Raw genomic sequence first — 18,904 nt, forward strand, 5'->3', positions numbered from 1 at the left:
TTATCAAACGCTCATTGCCCGTTGGTGACGTTATTGTGCATTCATTTGAATAAAGCTTAGTGGTTGTGTTGGTTGCAGCTAGGGAAAGACACTGTGCTGTTGCCAGAAGAGCCGTGGAATGCGATTACCTAAGCAATGAATTACAATACCATATATTTTGATATGTTTTTTGCTTTTTCCCTCATTTGTCCCTAGTAGTAGGCTATGAGGAAAAGGGAAAGCAATCTGGTCGTCTAGGGGGGAAAGTTGAAAAATTGTCTACTGCCACTTTAATGTGCTTGTTTGGCCCAAGTGAATGCTGAAAGATGAAGCATAGTGCTGCATTTAAAATGGCACAAGGGCACAATGTGTTGACAGCGGGCAGTGACATGTCATTATAAGTGCGAGGGAACATTGGTTGGCTCTCAGGTGACAACACCTCCTTTGTTAAGTACTGCTCTGAACAAAGGAGCTGTTATTACATAATTTAAAAGTCTCTCAAAAATCATGTCAGACCCATATTCTACATTCTGGAATGTGGCAGGCAAAGTCACACACATTCACACTGGGAACAAAGGACACAACGAACTAATGCAAGAAGATCGCCCAACTGGAGGGAAGAATCTCAGTTCTGGGTGACAAGCTCTGCCAGTGTTACAGAGAGCTAGACTCTACAGTGAGCCTGCTCCTCCAGCCGAAGCTCCAAGGACTTGGTTGGGAGCCAAACCAAAGATTGCTCCAGTTAATCCCACTCCGTAGCATGATGATCCTTGGAACGCTGTACGCAAGGAACAGAAGTGTGCGGCGGGCTACTCGTCACAGCATGGTATCAATGTGTTAAAACAAGTTCGGAATGAGCAAGGGGTTTCCATTGCTGAACACACAATCTCATCATCTCTCATCCTTCGTGCCTCTGGCTAGTCACCTCTCTCCTAATCTCTGTAAAAATATTCTGCATACGTATGCAGAATCTGTTTATGCCTTCTCCTCACTTTGGGGATGTTAAGGTCAGTCGGATCCGCCAGGTTGCATATCTGGCTCAAAAGATATTGCTGCAAAGTTGGAATTCTTTTTGTAAACGATTTCTTCCTTTTTTCCTGACTTCTGTTATTCTCTCAAACCTAATCGATCCATAGAATTAACCATCAGGTATTATCAAACACTGCCACAGTTCCTGTTGATATGACCTTTCGCATTAGAAATATTTTCATACGCTTCACAAAAGGAACTCATGGTCACTTAGTATTAAAAATACTAGTGTTAATGCCATGAAAATGACGCCTTTATTTATACTAGATTAATAATTGGTCAAAACTAAGAAAAGAACTGCACAGCTAAATAAAACTATGAACCCGCCGAAATATCACACATCAAACACTCACATATTCCAGCGTTCAGAAACACATTTTGATCCCTGAAGACGAATAAATGTAATTTCTTTTGACCCTTTTTAATGTCAAGGAATAATTGTGTATGATTAGTATTTGACTTTGTCAGTTTGCAAAAGCATTGGTACCAACACTAAGCCAACAATACAAAATTACAGTCATTTTTTTTATATAAATATATATATAATATATTCCCAGAATACATACAGTAAATACTGTGCAGTAGGGAAAACTATTTCACTATAACCAGTCATTTAACACACACACATTTTCAAAGCTACGGTTTGTTGAAAAGGCACCATGGCAAATGATTTCTACACAATCACAAAAGAGGTCACACTGTCTGTAAACTACCAGCCTCAGTGAGCTCAAACCTGAAAACACAAACACTGAAAAAAGCCTCTTCAATAAAGTCCCCACTGACATGTAAATGTAGCCACTTACCATTCTCTCTCTTGCACTTGTATGTATGTATCCACTCCGGTGTTCAGGGAACACACGTCAATACAGAAGTCAGCAGTGTAATGTGGAGGCTGTCAATAGGCAAGTGGAACTATGGGAAACATGCTGCGCAGCTCACTTCCTGTAATATAGTAAGGGTAGCTCAACAGGTTTAATTATTCCCTCAGCCTACTTGACTGATTGTATCAGCTACTTCATCTTGTACCCATACGTATGTGTGAAGCAATGAAAGATAGATAAGTTAAGATAATAGTTTTTTTTTAAATATCTCCCTTAAACAATTCATGAGCAGGAAGTTGGAAACAAAGCACCAAGAGACCGACAGTGACTCAGAATTCTAGATGAATCCATTGTGTCAAAGATAGACTGCCAGTTGTTGCACAGGTGAATCACTTTCAATCTGTTCACATGAATCAACAGAAGGCACCAAGTTAAGTGGGTGTCTAGGAAGGGTTTAGGTATCTAGCAAAGCAATTATGTCTAAAACTATTCAGGCTGCTGGGAAACACACAAAGCCAAGCCCAACCACTCTTAACACTTAACACAACCGACAGCAGGCTGCACACCGCCCAAATCTCAACAATGCCCAGGGAAAGCCCGTCCGGAGACTGAAGATTTAGACGCTGGCTGACACTGGTTCATTCATTCAGTTCACTTACTTTCACTGTCATGGGTTTCTTATTGTTAGTCTGCAGTTCATTGAAATATCAGTTATCATTTTCCCATCATCATCACTGTCAGGTGTAGGCGCATTTTTCAACCTATTAAATGTGACACATAGCATTGCAGTACGTTCCAGGGAACTTTATTTTCATTCCATAGTGTGAATGTTTAAGGTCGATATACAGAACGGTGCATGGATTTTACTCTCAAAGGAAGTGGTGGAACCTAAAGCTAGTGCACCAGGTGCACTGATATTGTCAATATTGTATGTTTGACTGTCAAAGAGGATGGCAATGAGAACAAGCAGGTTTTAAATGTTCACTCTTTGGAACTTGGCATTGGTCAGCCTGGTCTTACTCCCAGGGCATCAAATACTAATCATAACGACAGTATGAGACGCACCAGGCTTTTAAATAACTCCAACGTTGAACCATCCGTATGGGGTAGCCTGAGCGAGGACACTCTGCTAACTTTGATAGCCGTAATGTTTACAAAACCAATGGACACAATCCGAGTATTAGCTTAGTCTAGTTAGCGTCCCACCAAGTTAGCCGGAGCGATGACTCTCTGCTCACCGTGACGGTCGTAATGTGTCAAGTAGTCAATGGACACAATGTCAATGCTGATCTAGTCTAACTAGCATCTCACCGAGTTAGCCTGAGCGGGAACGCTCCGTTAACTGTGAAGGGCGGCCCGACAGTGTAACTCTACGCTCCCACTAGCACGCCGCCACTTGAGCTTAGCTAGAGCGGTAGCGCTCTGCCAACCATGGAAAAAACGAACAATGGTTATAGAAAACAATGCTAGTAAACTTTTATGTGTGTTAATTTTTTTAATTTTAAAATAAGTTTGATGTGAGAGAGAGCAAGACACACAGCAATGTAACTAAGTCTGAAAAATAAAACTTCTAAGAATTTTGTCTATTTGAGTTAGAAGAGAAGAAGATTTTAGAGAAAGATCTTAAGTATCAAGCATGACCTTTCATTATTAAAGACTACTATATTACTTCATATATATTATTTTTTTTAACTAAGCAACCAATCTACTTCCTGTTTACACCGGCACCCGCATGCCCAGTGTACGTGAATAGTCATGTGATATTCGTTTTCAATTGGATGGAGATTATTTCGAAAACGATGCTGAAACACCCGTGTGGACGGAGATAATTTTGTTTTAAAACTTATATTAGATGTAGTCTTAGAGTCTTCATTGTATTGTACATTTTTGCAGTAGTTAGGTTCTTGTCATTGCATTTCTATATGTGCAGTACATCTTATATTATCCTTTTAGTAAACATTCAATTGTTGATTTAAAAAATGTCTTTGAAATTGTTATAACAGACTCAAAGACACACACAGTATAATATACCTCATATCACATGCAAACAGAATGTAGCATATCCCATCTAATTGGACTGGAGACTTTTGTATTAATTATGGTAATTAGGTGGGATTGATTATTTTAACATCTAGTCAAAAGGTTTTGCACAGTAGCACAGAGAATGCCACACACCCAGGACACCCAGGTTTGGTATGAATCTTAACACACTAAAAGTATTTTGTTATTTTAAATTTGTCTTTGTTTCTCAAGAAAATTGATGTTGTGGTTACACATGCTCAAGCAAATATGCAAGTGTTTGAACACTTTCCTCAGTTTAATATTGGAAATTTGAATTTCAGGAATCTATGTAGAAGCATGGAACCAGAAGTGACTGACAACGGGAGTTACACTGACATACATCCCTGCTATGAATCAGATAATACAACTTACTTATTCACAAGCAACCCTTCCATAATATGTGTTTTATTATATGTTTTCCTCGGCGCATTGTCTGTTGTCACAATATGTGGAAACCTTCTCGTAATAATCTCCGTCTCTTACTTCAAACAGCTCCACATCCCCACAAACTACCTCATTCTGTCTCTGGCTGTGGCTGATCTGCTTGTAGGAGTTCTAGTCTTTCCTTTCAGCATGGCATTCACTGTAACCTCATGTTGGTATCATGAGGGTTTGTTTTGTAAAGTACGAGGAAGCTTTGATGTTACACTGAGCACAGCTTCTATTTTGCACTTATGCTGTATTTCTATTGACAGATACTACGCAGTGTGTCAGCCTCTTGCTTATAAAAGTAAAGTAAATGATCGTGTTATTGGGATTATGATTCTGATGAGCTGGGCAGTTGCTGCTGTCATTGGCATCGGCATTATAATTGCAGGTTTTAATCAAGGAAAATGTGAAGAAAGTTGCTTAATTGATGCTCTAATATCGACCACTCTGGCATGTATTTTTTCCTTTTATATTCCAGTCATTATAATGCTTAGTATCTACCTGAAAATTTTCCTTATTGCAAAGAGACAGGCAATCAGCATTCAGAACACAACTGGTCTGAGCACAAAGTCTGGAGCAACTGTCAGTAAGATGGAAAGAAAGGCCACCAAAACTCTGGCTATTGTTTTGGGAGTTTTTCTCTTATGTTGGACTCCGTACTTTCTTTGTATCATCTTTCAGCCTTTAACGTACAATGTTACACCAATTGCTGTGATTGAAACACTGAACTGGCTTGCACTGTCAAATTCAATGCTCAATCCATTTATTTATGCTTTCTTTTACAGCTGGTTCAGGACAGCTTTCAGAATGATAATTTCTGGAAAACTATTTCAACGTGATTTTGCAAACTCAAAACTCCATTGACTTGTTTTTTTTGTTTAAATAACATTTTAATAATGGTTGAAAAATATTTTAAAAACATATTTTACAAATACAATACAACCTTCACTGAGGAAAAATGTTCTGTATAAACACAGGTATTTTGTATTTAAAATTAATAATTTAATACTTTAATACAAGTAAAATAAGTAAATAATAACACAATAACACATGCAGATAACAGATTTGATTGGAATCTAAAACGTTTTGTAAATTAGTTTACAAAAGCAATTTCTTTCACCAGCCTAAAATACTTCGGCAGGTAATTTAATTTCATGGCTCTGTCTTTTCATCTATCATTTTCTACCTAAACATATGTTTTTACAGGAAGTCCTTGCCTCAAAGTGACCACTTACATACAGTCTAACAGGGAATCAGGTGACAAATGTCATTATTATATCTATAGAATAGTTTTGCTAAAGCCAATATGCTTGACTTTGTACAGGCCAACAGAAAAATGCTTCCACACAGGTGCCAGGCCATTGTTCCATGTTGCGGCCCATTACTCCAAAACATCAAAAGTTTGGCTTACACTGATATTCTTACCGTATATCTAACCAACCCAACCAACGAAGGCAACGAGTAATAAAAGGTAGAGTGGTGGGGTTGCTTTTGCCAGTTAGAAAAGAAATCGGTTAGTTCCAATGATGTCATTCTGGCTAATAATTAGCCATTTGCTGTTTTCTGTTTTATTTCTGTTTGTTGCACAGAGTTTTCCGTGAAATGGTCCTTCGAATGGACGTTTGTTTTCGGGATAACGGGCAAATGGGCTTTCGGTCCAATGCAACGATTTTTTGGACTAATGTTGTTTCATAGCAATGGGCCGTCAGAAACAATGTGCAGTCCCCTGTTATATGTTATGTGGAGTTATATATTTTCCTTGACTCATTAACTGTTGACACAATATGTAGAAACCTTCCTGTGATAATCATTTAATTCAAACAGCTTTACGCTCCCACAAACTACCTTACTCTCTCTGTGGCTGACCTGTTTGTGGCATCTTTGATATAGTGATAAGCACATCTTCCATTCTGAACTTGTGCTGTATTTGTATTGACTGATATTATGCAGTGTAACATCGTCTGATGATTTGCACTGACTATTGACGTTATTAGGAAAAAAATAAAGATTAACATGTTGGTTCTACTCTGTCTTGCTTATTACAGTATACATGGTGCAAGGGAACTGTCACTGTTTGGTACTCTGTGTAGTTAGTCTATGTACACAGAGTCTGCACCACACAGGTGTCTAAAGTCACTTAACCAGTACACTCTGTTCTGTCAAATTGTGAGGTTATTACTGTAAATATGTTATATGAACACGAAAGATGAAATAAAACCAAAAATCAAACAACTATGTGTGTGCAGGACCATTTATAACAGTATTGACGAAGTTGTATATACATTTGTTTCTATTATAAAGACCTAGTTAAGATGTTATTCCTTAGCATCATATGCTTTATATTAGACTGTCCTGGATATAATACATATCACTTGTAAAATAGAGATTCTACAAATTAATGGCATTTGTTATATTCACATTGAAGTTTTTATTTGGTAGAACATAAAGCAAATTGTGCAAGCATTATCAAAAAAGACAAGAGACTATGAAATTGACTTTGAATAAAAATAACTCCCATATGCAAGTGTACAACAAAATGTCATGTATTTCTATTACCATACTGTGAAGGACCGGGGTATGCATAAAGCTGGGAGAGCAGGTAAAGGTGGAGAAACAGGGATTTTATTGACCCAACATATTTACAATAATTAAGATGGGTAACAAAATCAAGCAAAAGTGACAAATTAAAATAATTATATAAACTTAACATAACTGCTCTGGAGTCTAAGCACAACTTACCTAAACAGAACTTAGTTGAAAACAACGTTATGAGTATTCTTCTGACAAAGACTCACAGTCTTTTGCCAGAAGCATGGTCGGCTACAGGATACTGACAGGAACGTTGTTAACACTTTTACTAACTTTAACTCAGTTTTACTTAATTGCATGCACTCAATCTAGAAAAATAAAGAAAGTGAGCCAAAACAAGTGTCTTTATGTCTTGTATGATGATGTTAAACAAAAGAACTGGGATACATTTCGCTGTCCTTCACAATGCCTGGTTGATGGTTTGGCTAGTACCTGCAGTCGCCACACATACAAAGCATAATGTGTAGGCCTTCCTATTAGGCTTCATGATTGTAATAAGTATTGTATAAATGTATACATCATTTTCAGATAGAGGCATGATTTTATTTTTCCATATTTGTTCTTAACATCAATATACCAAATTCTTGCAGTCACCTTGAGATAAGAACACGGTAAACATAAAGAATAAATACAAGTTACAGTGGCTTGCAAAAGTATTCATACCCCTTGAACTTTTCCACATTTTGTCACATTACACGCCACAAACACAAATATATTTTATTGGAATTTTATGTGAAAGACCAACACAAAGTGTCACACAATTGTGAAGTACAAAGAAAATTATACATGATTTTAAATTTTTTTCACAAATAAAAAACTGAAAAGTGCAGTGTGCAAATTATTCAGCCCCCTTTTCTCTGAGTGCAACCAATTGCCTTCAGAAGTTTCCTGATGACTGCTGAATGATAGAATGTTGACCTAATGACTAAATAGAGTCCACCTGTGTGTAATCTAATCTCAGTACAAATACAGCTGTTCTGTGACGGCCTCAGAGGTTTGTTAAGAGAATATTGGGGAGCAAACAGGACCATGAAGTCCAAGGAACACACCAGACAGGTCAGAGATAAAGTTGTGGAGAAGTTTAAAGCAGGGTTAGGCTATAAAAAGATTTCCCAAGCTTTGAACATCTCACGGAGCACTGTTCAATCCATTATCCGGAAATGGAAAGAGTATGGCACAACTGCAAACCTACCAAGACACGGCCGTCCACCTAAACTTACAGGCCGAACAAGGAGAGCACTGACAAGAGATGCAGCCAAGAGGCCCATGGTGACTCTGGACGAACTGCAGAGATCCACAGCTCAGGTGGGGGAATCTGTCCACAGGACAACTATTGGGCGTGCACTCCACAAATCTGGCCTTTATGGAAGAGTGGCAAGAAGAAAGCCATTGTTAAAAGAAAACCATAAGAAGTCCCGTTTGCAGTTTGCCAGAAACCATGTGGGGGACACAGCAAACATGTGGAAGAAGGTGCTCTGGTCAGATGAGACCAAAATTGAACTTTTTGGCCTAAATGCAAAACGTTATGTGTGGCGGAAACCTCACACTGCACATCACCCTGAACATACCATCCCCACTGTCAAACATGGTGGTGGTAGCATTATGCTCTGGGGGTGCTTCTCCAACAGGGACAGGGAAGTTGGTCAGAGTTGATGGGAAGATGGATGGAGCCAAATACAGGGCAATCTTGGAAGAAAACCTGTTGGAGTCTGCAAAAGACTTGAGACTGGGGCGGAGGTTCACCTTCCAGCAGGACAACGACCCTAAACATAAAGCCAGGGCTACAATGGAATGGTTTAAAACAAAACATATTCATGTGTTAGAATGGCCCAGTCCAAGTCCAGACCTAAATCCCATCGAGAATCTGTGGCAAGATCTGAAAACCGCCGTTCACAAACGCTCTCCATCTAATCTGACTGAGCTTGAGCTGTTTTGCAAAGAATGGGCAAAAATCTCAGTCTCTAGATGTGCAAAGCTGGTAGAGACATACCCCAAAAGACTTGCAGCTGTAATTGCAGCAAAAGGCGGTTCCACAAAGTATTGACTCAGGGGGGCTGAATACTTTTGCACACTGCACTTTTCAGTTTTTTATTTGTGAAAAAAATTAAAAGTCATGTATAATTTTCTTTGTACTTCACAATTGTGTGACACTTTGTGTTGGTCTTTCACATAAAATTCCAATAAAATATATTTATGTTTGTGGCGTGTAACGTGGAAAAGTTCAAGGGATATGAATACTTTTGCAAGCCACTGTAGCAATCAGTCAGGATACGCTTATTCTTTCAATCAGTGTCTTATTTGAAAGAATGCTGCCCACACTGTGTAAATGTTATCCTTCCTCCTGTCCTGCTGGCTCCAGGTTTGGGTTGAGAGTTGACGTACCCATGTCGACTGTTGGTTACAAGTTAAGTTTGAACAAATTCAAACTAACGTGTGAATTGGTCAAATTAATTTGAATACAATCCATACAGCATAATGCATGAGTCTGAGATGCAGTGAGCTGTGATTGTCACATCAGAATCTCTTGTGATCCATTGATAATATAGAAATGGTGATTGGTGCAGCATTAAAGCGATAGGTCTTGACATTGTGAGATTGATATCGTAGACACCGGGACTTTAAAGGCACCTTTTTTCATGATCGCACAACGACTAGTGCAAGCAACCTGCTAGTATATGCTGACCTTAAAATGGGCTTTCCAACTGCCATTAGTACTTCCATGTACTGCACAAAGCTCATGGCTCAAAAGTGGGTGAAGAGGCTTGTTAATGTGAGTCACGGTGTCGGTACAGAATTGGGGCTGAAACCTGTAATTTGAAGTTGCACTGAGAAAAAAGCAGCTCCACACAAAGCGATGTTAAAACATACGATCATAGAAAAAGTGCATTGAGGTGTTGTAGTGTTTTATTTGATCCCTGATCAGTGCAACGGCTCTCTGGCAAGGCTGGAGCATTGATCTGTGTGGGAGAGGGAGCAGCATGAGCAAGAGTATGGGAAGACAATTAAACCTTTGTCTCGCTTGTAGTGTAATTTATCGATGTCCTTGTGTTAGTTGATGGATAGTTTTTTGCTATTAAGCTTAAAAGGAAACTTTGCCTTTCATCAACGGATTGCAATGTGGGTGGTTTAGGCAAATTAAATATGTTTGCTCCAGGAGTTCCCAGTTGTAACTGTGGGCCGGGTTACATGGAACACGCCATTTCACGACACGGACTGTGTATGACTAACTAAAACCTGACTCTTGCACAATAGTGATGGTAGTTATTTTTGCTGTCACCATGTCATGTCATTGTTGTTCTTACTCAGCTGATCTTTTTTTGTTCCCAGCCTGTAACTTGTAGCTTGTAACTTTCACATATAAACATGACTTAATTGCCTAGTGACAATTAGATCGTTTGTTTATACAGCGTACCTTGGGGAAAAGCCGAGCTCTGCACCACCAGAGCAGCTCAGGGACCAAAGACTCAACATTCATACCCCTAATGGAAGAGATGTCAGTTTGCATAATATCATTGCATATGATTTTAATCTACCTGAATATACTGTATGTTGGATTTTCTGACTACATATTTACTCTCAGTAATACAACTAAACCCTTTTGTACAGTTAAATGCCTGAATGAAACATAACTGTTGAGGAACTTATTTGTGGTTCAAAATGTTTGACATCAATCTGCTGACTATTAGGTGCTGCTCCGCCATAGAAGCTAAAATGGAAAAAACAACTTAATATCTGAGCCTTAATGTAGAGTTGTGCCCATCATTACCGGACTTACCAAACAAAAATTTGGAGGAGAACTGCTAATCTAAGAGTCAACGCTGTCGTCTGAAGATCTTGATAAATACTATTAATTTGCAACAGGAAATAAGTACGGAAATGAACAGGATACACAGAAATATTATGTGGTCGTAAATGTTTTGAAGTCAAATCAATTTGTGAATGTAAGCCATCTAGCATAACAAGTTCAGATGGAGTTGCTGAAGTATAAACTCCAAATCCAATAAAGAGCAGGACAGGTCGCAGTAACACTTTATAATAACTACATGCTATGAAGCATTCGTTAAGTATGAGTAAACACTTAATTCATCATTTGTAAAGCATTGGTCATTAACACTCATTAGGATACAATTCATAACAACAGTTATACATGTTTTATTCTTGATTAATAAGCTCGTCTATTATGTGTTTCGTGATTGTATTTTCATATTTTATAAATGATGGATTCCCCATTTGTAAATGAAGTATTATATATATATATATATATATATATATATATATATATATATATATATATATTACAAACCAATTATTAAGGAGTTGTAGATGATTAATAACATCACTTATAAAGTGTTAGTAAATGATTAAGAACTTATTTAGATGTACATTATTCATGCATTTATTTATATAATGATTTAGATATGCACTAATGGTGAGGGACTATGTTAATATATGCTTTATAAACGCGTATTTATACTGCAATTCATGATTAATTCAGGTGGGTGGGTGACCGTGGCTAAGTGGAGAGCAGGGCCGCCTTTCAATCAGAGGGTCGGCGGTTCGATCCCTGCCAGTCATGTCAATGTGTCCTTGAGCAAGACACTTAACCCCAAAATTGCTCCCGTAGCTGCATCTACGGTGTGTAGATAGATACTGAATTGTAAGTCGCTTTGGATAAAAGCATCTGCTAAATGACTGTAATGTAATGTATTGTGGTTACTAGTCGTTAGTTAAGTATTTTGTGTGACCTCATCTAAAGTGAGGACTATCAATGACTTACAAAGCATTTATAAATTACATTGAATGGCCATCAGTGCCTCAAAACCCACAAAAGTCTCAGTTATCTTTTTAACAGAAAAGACAAAAAGACAAAACACAAAGTGATCAAGAACATATCAATATTTATTCCAAGATGCAAACAATGTACTCAATTGTTACAACAATGTAAATACAAACCTCTCAGCCATTCACTCGTGTAAAAAAACTAAACAAACAGATTCTTTTTCAGGAGAACATGGCTGGATATAAAACATTTGTAAATGTACAACTGGAGCTAACCAGGAGATTTGCATATTAGTTTACATTTACTTATTTAATTATAAATTTTGACCAAGCATATCTATCTCCACTGTTCGCACTTTTCTTCAATTGCTTCAGATGGCAGCCAGCCGAATCTGCTCATTGTTTGCATCCGCGAAGTGAGAAATCCCGCTTTTAATACATCATCAATGTGGGACAGAGTACAAGCCGTCTCAATACGTCATCAATGTGGGACAAATATTTTGCCAAAAAACTGGTTCAGAAGTACACTTACGCTATGGAAAACTCCGACTTAAGTTGAAAGGGCGCGCGGACCCGGGCCAGAAAGAATGATTGCTGATGGGCCACCAATGCCCGTCAGTATGTTTCTTAGTTTGCTGGCACGTACATATTATGGAGGATCAGTGGTGGGCTGTCTCCTGGCCTACACAGAATCACAAAGTTATAGCTATTTTCTAATTTAATAATTTTTCATAAAAACACTACATGTATTCTAATTATTTTCCCCATTAGCTTATTTTGTCATTGCATAGCTACTGTCTTCTTCAGTTGCTCTGCTTCCAGCCTGCAGCACTGCTTCCAGTGCAGCTTGTTTTAAGTAGAGCTTTTATCCATTCAGATTTCACCCCTATTTCTCTCGGTAAGAAGTGAGGCCCGAGGCCCGCTAGGAAGCCTTTGCAGTTTAAGTAAATGGGGATGATATTTTTGATTGTCATAGTCCTCAACCAATCAGATTTTTAGTTTGACATGTTGGGCATATTCTTTGATGTGCCAGAGCTGTCTCGGTGGCCTACAAGTACGTCAGCAATAACGTGCAGCTCAGCATTAACGTGCGGCGTGATTGGTCAATGGGCTAGCGTGACTGTTGTGAAGCTGAAAGCTAGCTAGCAGAACTTAGTAGTAGTAGTAGTAGTAAGGGTTCAAGTTGAAAGATATGTAAGAAGTTAGGACATTGACATGACATTTTTAGCGTTTTGCTAAAAATGTTTTGCTTGTTTTAATTCATCAACGTTAGTGCACGTAGCTCACCATAAAGACATGTTGCCTATGCAATTACATATTTTCTTTCGGTGGGTCTAAATGATGCAAGAAGAAAAGGGAGCCAGTAGACTATATTGTAGATATATTACTATTTTGCAAGGTTACTATATCATATACGTAATCTGCTCGTTACAATTTTATTATTGTGAAGCATTTACTAATATGAATTTTTCACGATTATGAATGAAGTAACATTGTCTTTGCTCCTTATCTCAGTGGTAGTTCAGATTACACATAATCATTTTGGGTCGGTCATGATCAAAGGTTCGACTCGTGTAGGGTCCATATATCTATTATTTTTATGTCACCAGACAATAAATCGTATTTTCGTAATGAAGATGGATAATTGGTCGTGGTAATGCTGTCGAAATCCTAAATGTATGCTCCAACAAGCCTCTCCTTCGTAATGTTTCAGCAGACACTAACCCCTGCGTGTAGTTATTAAATGTCGATCCCTCATAGTAACTCAACGAGAGTTAACAGTAATGTCAGATGAGGATGAATGTGTGCTGCACAGTGTAGAGCATCGTTAACAGAAGATGAACGTCCGTAGTCTTTAATATAAAACATAAGCGATGTGAGATAGCCTACAGAAGTTGAATCACAAGTTAATCTGGGTCGATCACAGTTTCCCACAGTTGACAGTCATCTGTACGCGGTGTTTGAGCTCAGTGTATTTCACTCCAGGCTGTATATGAATGCATGGACAGGTCTATCGGTCTCAGATCGACTCCACATCAGATTAATAACGATGTATGATACAAATATAAGACGGACAACAGAGCGTTTCTTAAAAGAAAAAAGTATTTTGAACAGGCATCGACACCTACCACCAACTTTCTCATTCACTCTGGTCCTCGTTATTTGTCCTCGGCATCTCAACCGCAGCCTCATGAACGAGTAGTAGATTTTCCAGCAAACTGTTCCGTTTATATTCTTTCAAAAGATACCGTAGAAACTATGTGAAAGAGAGAGGAGAGGGGATCAACATGTTTATTTCTTGTTTATTCAACGTGGGTCCTGAAAGGCCACTCCTACGACACATCTGCTTCATGCACTCGAACATAAACCAGTTAATCCAAAACCACTTAATCTTGCACACCGGACTACCTGTTTTACTTTGCGTCACTCTTCAAAAGAAAAAAACAAATAATCCATAAAACAGACTATCAAAACATACACGGACCAGAGGGGCACACTCCTCTGACTACTGGTGGCACTGCCCGACTAGTAGTGGCAATCGTCTGACGCTTAGTGGCACTACTCTGACTACTGGTGGCACTGCCCGACTAGTAGTGGCAATCGTCTGACGCTTAGTGGCACTACTCTGACTACTGGCGACACTCCTGTGACTAGTGGTGGCACGCCTGTGACAACTGTTTGCACTGGCAGCTTGTGGCACATAATGACACCTACATACAAGCAGAGGAAGAGTGAAAATATTACATATTTAAAAAAAAAAAAATATTCGAACATTTAGGCATAACCACTTGTCAGGGTCATTTGTCACTCTGTAGATGCTTGGATGTCATGAAAAAGTGAAAAACAAACAAAATAGAGTGAAAAACGTATTAGTTATTGATTACAGCTGATCTTTGACTGTTAAGGCCTAATAATCAGTAAAGATTGTATTATTATTTCAAAACAGTCTAAATCATGACATTGATGGCGGAAGTATTTCAATAAAGTAAAAGTTGAACCTGGTTGCTCACAGGCATACCGTTATAAGCCAGCTGCATAAATTGACTTATTCGGACCTTACTGAGTTACATTTCCCATCCGATTTCAATGGAGGCTGTTTATATTCAGGGGTTTATGATCTACGTGTTAGAAAACAGTAGTTTTTTCTCCAGTTAATTAGAATCTACTATGATGATAAAACTGATTTATGGCAGCTGACCTATCGTAACAACAATGGGTGTTCTCAGCTCGGCAGCTTATTGACGGGTGCCGAACGAGTGTCGCTCGCTTGCCACAGTTCTGGCACCTGACTGACGCTGAAGTGCCACTGACTAGTCACTGAGGTGCCACAGTCTAGCCACTGCGGTGCTAGTGCCACAAGGAGGGTCTCGGCCTTACATGAGGTGAGGTGTCTCTCAAGAGGACTGGTCCTCAAGCGTTTGTTTGAACTGAGGAATGAGGTCTTCTCTTTTCTCACTGAGAAAAAATCTCAGTACATTATTATACCAACACGAAGTTCACAGCTAAACTTGCCTACCTCTGTGACATTTTTTCACTGCTGAACCAGCTGAACATCTCACTTCAAGGGAGAAATAGCAACATATTTGTTCTTGCAGACAAAGTTCAAGCTTTCAGGAGGAAACTTGTTTTGTAAACTAAGAGGGCCGAGGAAAAGAGGATGGACATGTTTCCACTCTCACAATTGGCAGAGAAATTGGATGAATACTTTCTTGAGGATCCCAGAGACGAACACATGTTGGATTTTGGACCCATTTTCTGTGGATCCCATTGAAAATGATGTTGCTTTGCCCTCACATCTGGAATCCCAGCTTCTGGAAGTTTTCACTGACAGCACTTTAAAATTGCAGTGGGGCAAACTGGACCTGGGCTACTTCTGGATTGCTGTCTCAAAGGAGTACCCATGTCTAGCACTGAGGGCTGTGAAACTCCTTCTCCCACGACTACCTACCTGTGTGAATCAGGATTCTCCAGTGTGGCCACAACTAAGACCAAAGCCCGAAACGGACTCAGAGCAACACTGGAGGCTACACTGAGAGTGAGCCTTAATTTCGGGCATTAAGAGGTGAACATCAACAGGGAGTTGTAGCTTGTCAAAAAATGGACTGTTGTGACTGTTGTTATTGTTCATTTGTCACAGATATGAAGAGCAACTTCTGGTTCTGCAATGCAAAAATGAAGACTGCTGAAGCATATAATTTGCAGATTATAAGGCAATATTTGCATTTGCTCTTAGTTTAAATTTCATTTACAGTTTATTTAATTTGAAACTTATTTATTTTATTACCATATATTATTTATTTATCAAATTTCCATTTTTTTCTCAGTTTAATTGAGTTCCTTCTTTTTTTCTGTAGTAAAATCTAATTATTAGTTATTTTGTGTTAATACGCCTGACTTTAGCCTTTACATTTGTTATTGTATTAGCTTGATTTGTTCCATGAATTGTTAGCCTGTTGGGCTTCTTGTTGTGTATGCAGGTTTACATACACATGATAAATAAATGTCTTTGTGATGATCACATTGTATCATGTCATTTACTTGGCAAGGTTTTTGCTTGTTAAACTGTAAATGGATTTGATTTAGTTATTGAATACAAATCAAACCAAGAGTGAGATCAATTAGTTAAACCAATACAGTGTTAATATTTGAATGGGCCCCGGGCCCCGAGGTCAAAAAGGTTAAGAACCCCTGGACTAGATGCCATGGTGCCAAGTCTTCTAGAGCTGTACAAAGCAGGTGTTGCATCGAGCAGGAGATTGCATCTGAGCGGTGTTCTGCAGTGCAAAAGGAGCTATGTACTGTGTAGAAAAAAAGTTTCTTGTTATTGTGTACTAAAATTAGGATTATAGCTTTGGTATCACTTGTTTGACGTGAGATATGTTTAGTAACTCCTTGCCTAGAGAAAGTTGAACAGCTAGCTTCTTCAACTGTGTGCAGTTTATGCAAGATGTCTGCTGAAGGTGAAATACCAGATTACCAAGGAGTATTCAGATTACAGCTAGGTTTCACCTATTTGGAATTGCGCATTGTTATAGGATTGTCATAATGGGTTTTTATTATTTTACTTGGAGCTGTCTGTCTTATGACGTTAGTAGAGGACAGTATGCTTCTTGCTGCAGGCCTTTTTTGGTTTATTTTGACATTCTAAATACATGAAGCATTGACAATTATTATTTGGATGCTACCTCTCATTGTTACTTCGTGAGACCGTTTTTAAATTCCCTCATCTGGATTCTCTTGGTCTCTTGGCTGCTTGGCTAAAAATGAAAGTGTTGCCACAACTGGAAAACAGTTTGCCTGCCATTACCATATAATCATTAGTAGATGGCTGATGGAGTTTTTAGTTTTTAACTTGCTTATGAAAGTTACTGTTTTGTAGTGTTGGTAATGGCTACAATGCAACATCATAATACTGCTGTTAAGTCAAAGCGTGCGATTTCAGATAAGATAAGTTTCACAGATAATATGGTTTACTAGGTTAAAAATGGGGACTTCCAGTAATTTTATCTTGTATCACCATACCACAAATAATCTCTACTAGTGGCTGTGCCACCCCGGAATGGCACATTTCTATCAGGTAACTGGATATATTTTAATAATAACGTTTTTCCTTGAAATGTGTATATATGTATATATATATATATATATATATATATATATATATATATATATATATATATATATATATATATATATATATATATATATATATATATACATTTTTTTTTTTTTGTCCTTTAGATCATTCAACACCATCTTCCCTCACGGATACCATGTCAATTTCTTCAAGTGACAATGACCTCTCTAGTCAAAGACAAAGGGGGATTTTGACAAGCAGAAATATATCCAGGTCTGGCATCATGAACAGGTCTACCACAGAGGTTTCGGATTCAGAGGCTGCAAATGAGGTACTTGAGAGCAGTAGATGTCAGTTCCAATTTTTACTCACAATATCATTAAGAAAATTGTTAAACTGAATTAAGATTCTCATCAATCAGAGTTTAATGACATTTAGAATGGTGAATGCCAGATTGAGAAAGTTAAGAAACTTAATTTTGTGTCACGTAAACATTAACCCAGGGTTTGGCTGTTGCGTAGCTTTGTGAGTAGATGGTAGAAAATGCCTTGCTCACGAAACCTGAAGGTGAGGATGTCCCCGAAGAGTACAAGTCAGAAAATTTGCTGAAGCACCACACCCGTAGACAGCTTGTCAACATATTGGCTAGCCGTATAACTGAAATGCATGGTTAAGTGTTTCTTCAATAAATTGTAGAGTTTTAAACCATTTCAGACTGAAAGGGTTTATATTAAGAAGGAATGTAATTAATTTTCAGAATGCATGGCAGGGAATTAACAAAGGTGGGGCCCTATAGTCATTAGTGGGGCATTTCAATTTCATGTTTTTTTATTGTCTTTGCTCTAAAGGAGGATTCCTTCCCCTAACCAGAGGGAGACGTTTGCCCTGGGAACCATTACACTCTTTCCTTCGCTGAAGGATCCCTTTTCTCCAAAGGGCTATGTATGTTTTTAAAAAGGATTACTTCCAGAATACACACCGGTTCTACAGACTAGAGTTTTGGGGTTTTCTTCAAAACAGAATGGATATACAAAGACACACAAAAGATTCTATATATTGATTTGAATTGACTTTGTTATAAAGTCATTCATTCACAATCCCATAATTGCCCTCTAAGATCAATGAGTGACCTTTGACATTTCATGTTAACAGGAGCACTTCTATGATAGGGAAAAAGGCACAGGATATTTAGCATGGTGCCTCAAGACCATGTCCAGGAATAAATATCAACGGCCAGTCAAGACAGCTACAGAGCCTCAGCAGCTTGATGGAGATGCCTGTAGGGAGGCTATATCATTTCTTGTTCACTCTTCTGATGAAACAAGTGTTTCAGAAGATGAAGATGACCTTGCAACATCACCAGGACCTAGTGCATGACGCGCAGAGAACCACAGATGTCTTAAAAACATTTCCACGTTTTTTAGATGGCAAAGGACAAAAGAGTTGTGCTTATCTTTTATTTAAACTCTAGTCCTTAATTTGGTTGGATTAGTAGTTAACAGTGCACACACCATTTGCTTGACTTTTTTCTTCTTTTTTTTTTGCATCTGTTGATCTGAATCAAGACTTCATGTTGCTGTTTGGTGCTGAAACAGCTTCTAAGATGCTTGAGAAGTGTGATACAGCATTCAAGCCCAAG

The 18,904-nt window shown here is 38.4% G+C and overlaps 2 protein-coding genes across 3 annotated transcripts in view; one reads left to right on the forward strand and one right to left on the reverse strand.

Moving 5' to 3' along the window:
* The window catches only part of LOC137871121 (adhesion G protein-coupled receptor F5-like), a 40,316-nt gene extending 38,423 nt beyond the window's left edge, over positions 1-1,893 (reverse strand). For both annotated transcript variants that reach the window (XM_068708739.1, XM_068708738.1), the window contains exon 1: positions 1,812-1,893. The gene's annotated coding sequence lies outside the window, so the exon portion shown is untranslated. The remainder of the gene's footprint in view (positions 1-1,811) is intronic.
* A 2,294-nt stretch (positions 1,894-4,187) lies between these two features.
* Positions 4,188-5,183, forward strand: LOC137871409 (trace amine-associated receptor 1-like). Its single transcript, XM_068709221.1, has one exon. It carries the CDS (start codon positions 4,188-4,190, stop codon positions 5,181-5,183), a length of 996 nt encoding a protein of 331 aa, XP_068565322.1.
* Positions 5,184-18,904: the final 13,721 nt, after the last annotated feature.

The sequence above is a fragment of the Cebidichthys violaceus genome, unplaced genomic scaffold (assembly GCF_023349555.1).
Source record: "Cebidichthys violaceus isolate CVI_PGR_0920_01 unplaced genomic scaffold, fCebVio1.0.p SCAF_14, whole genome shotgun sequence".
Taxonomy (NCBI): domain Eukaryota; kingdom Metazoa; phylum Chordata; class Actinopteri; order Perciformes; family Stichaeidae; genus Cebidichthys; species Cebidichthys violaceus.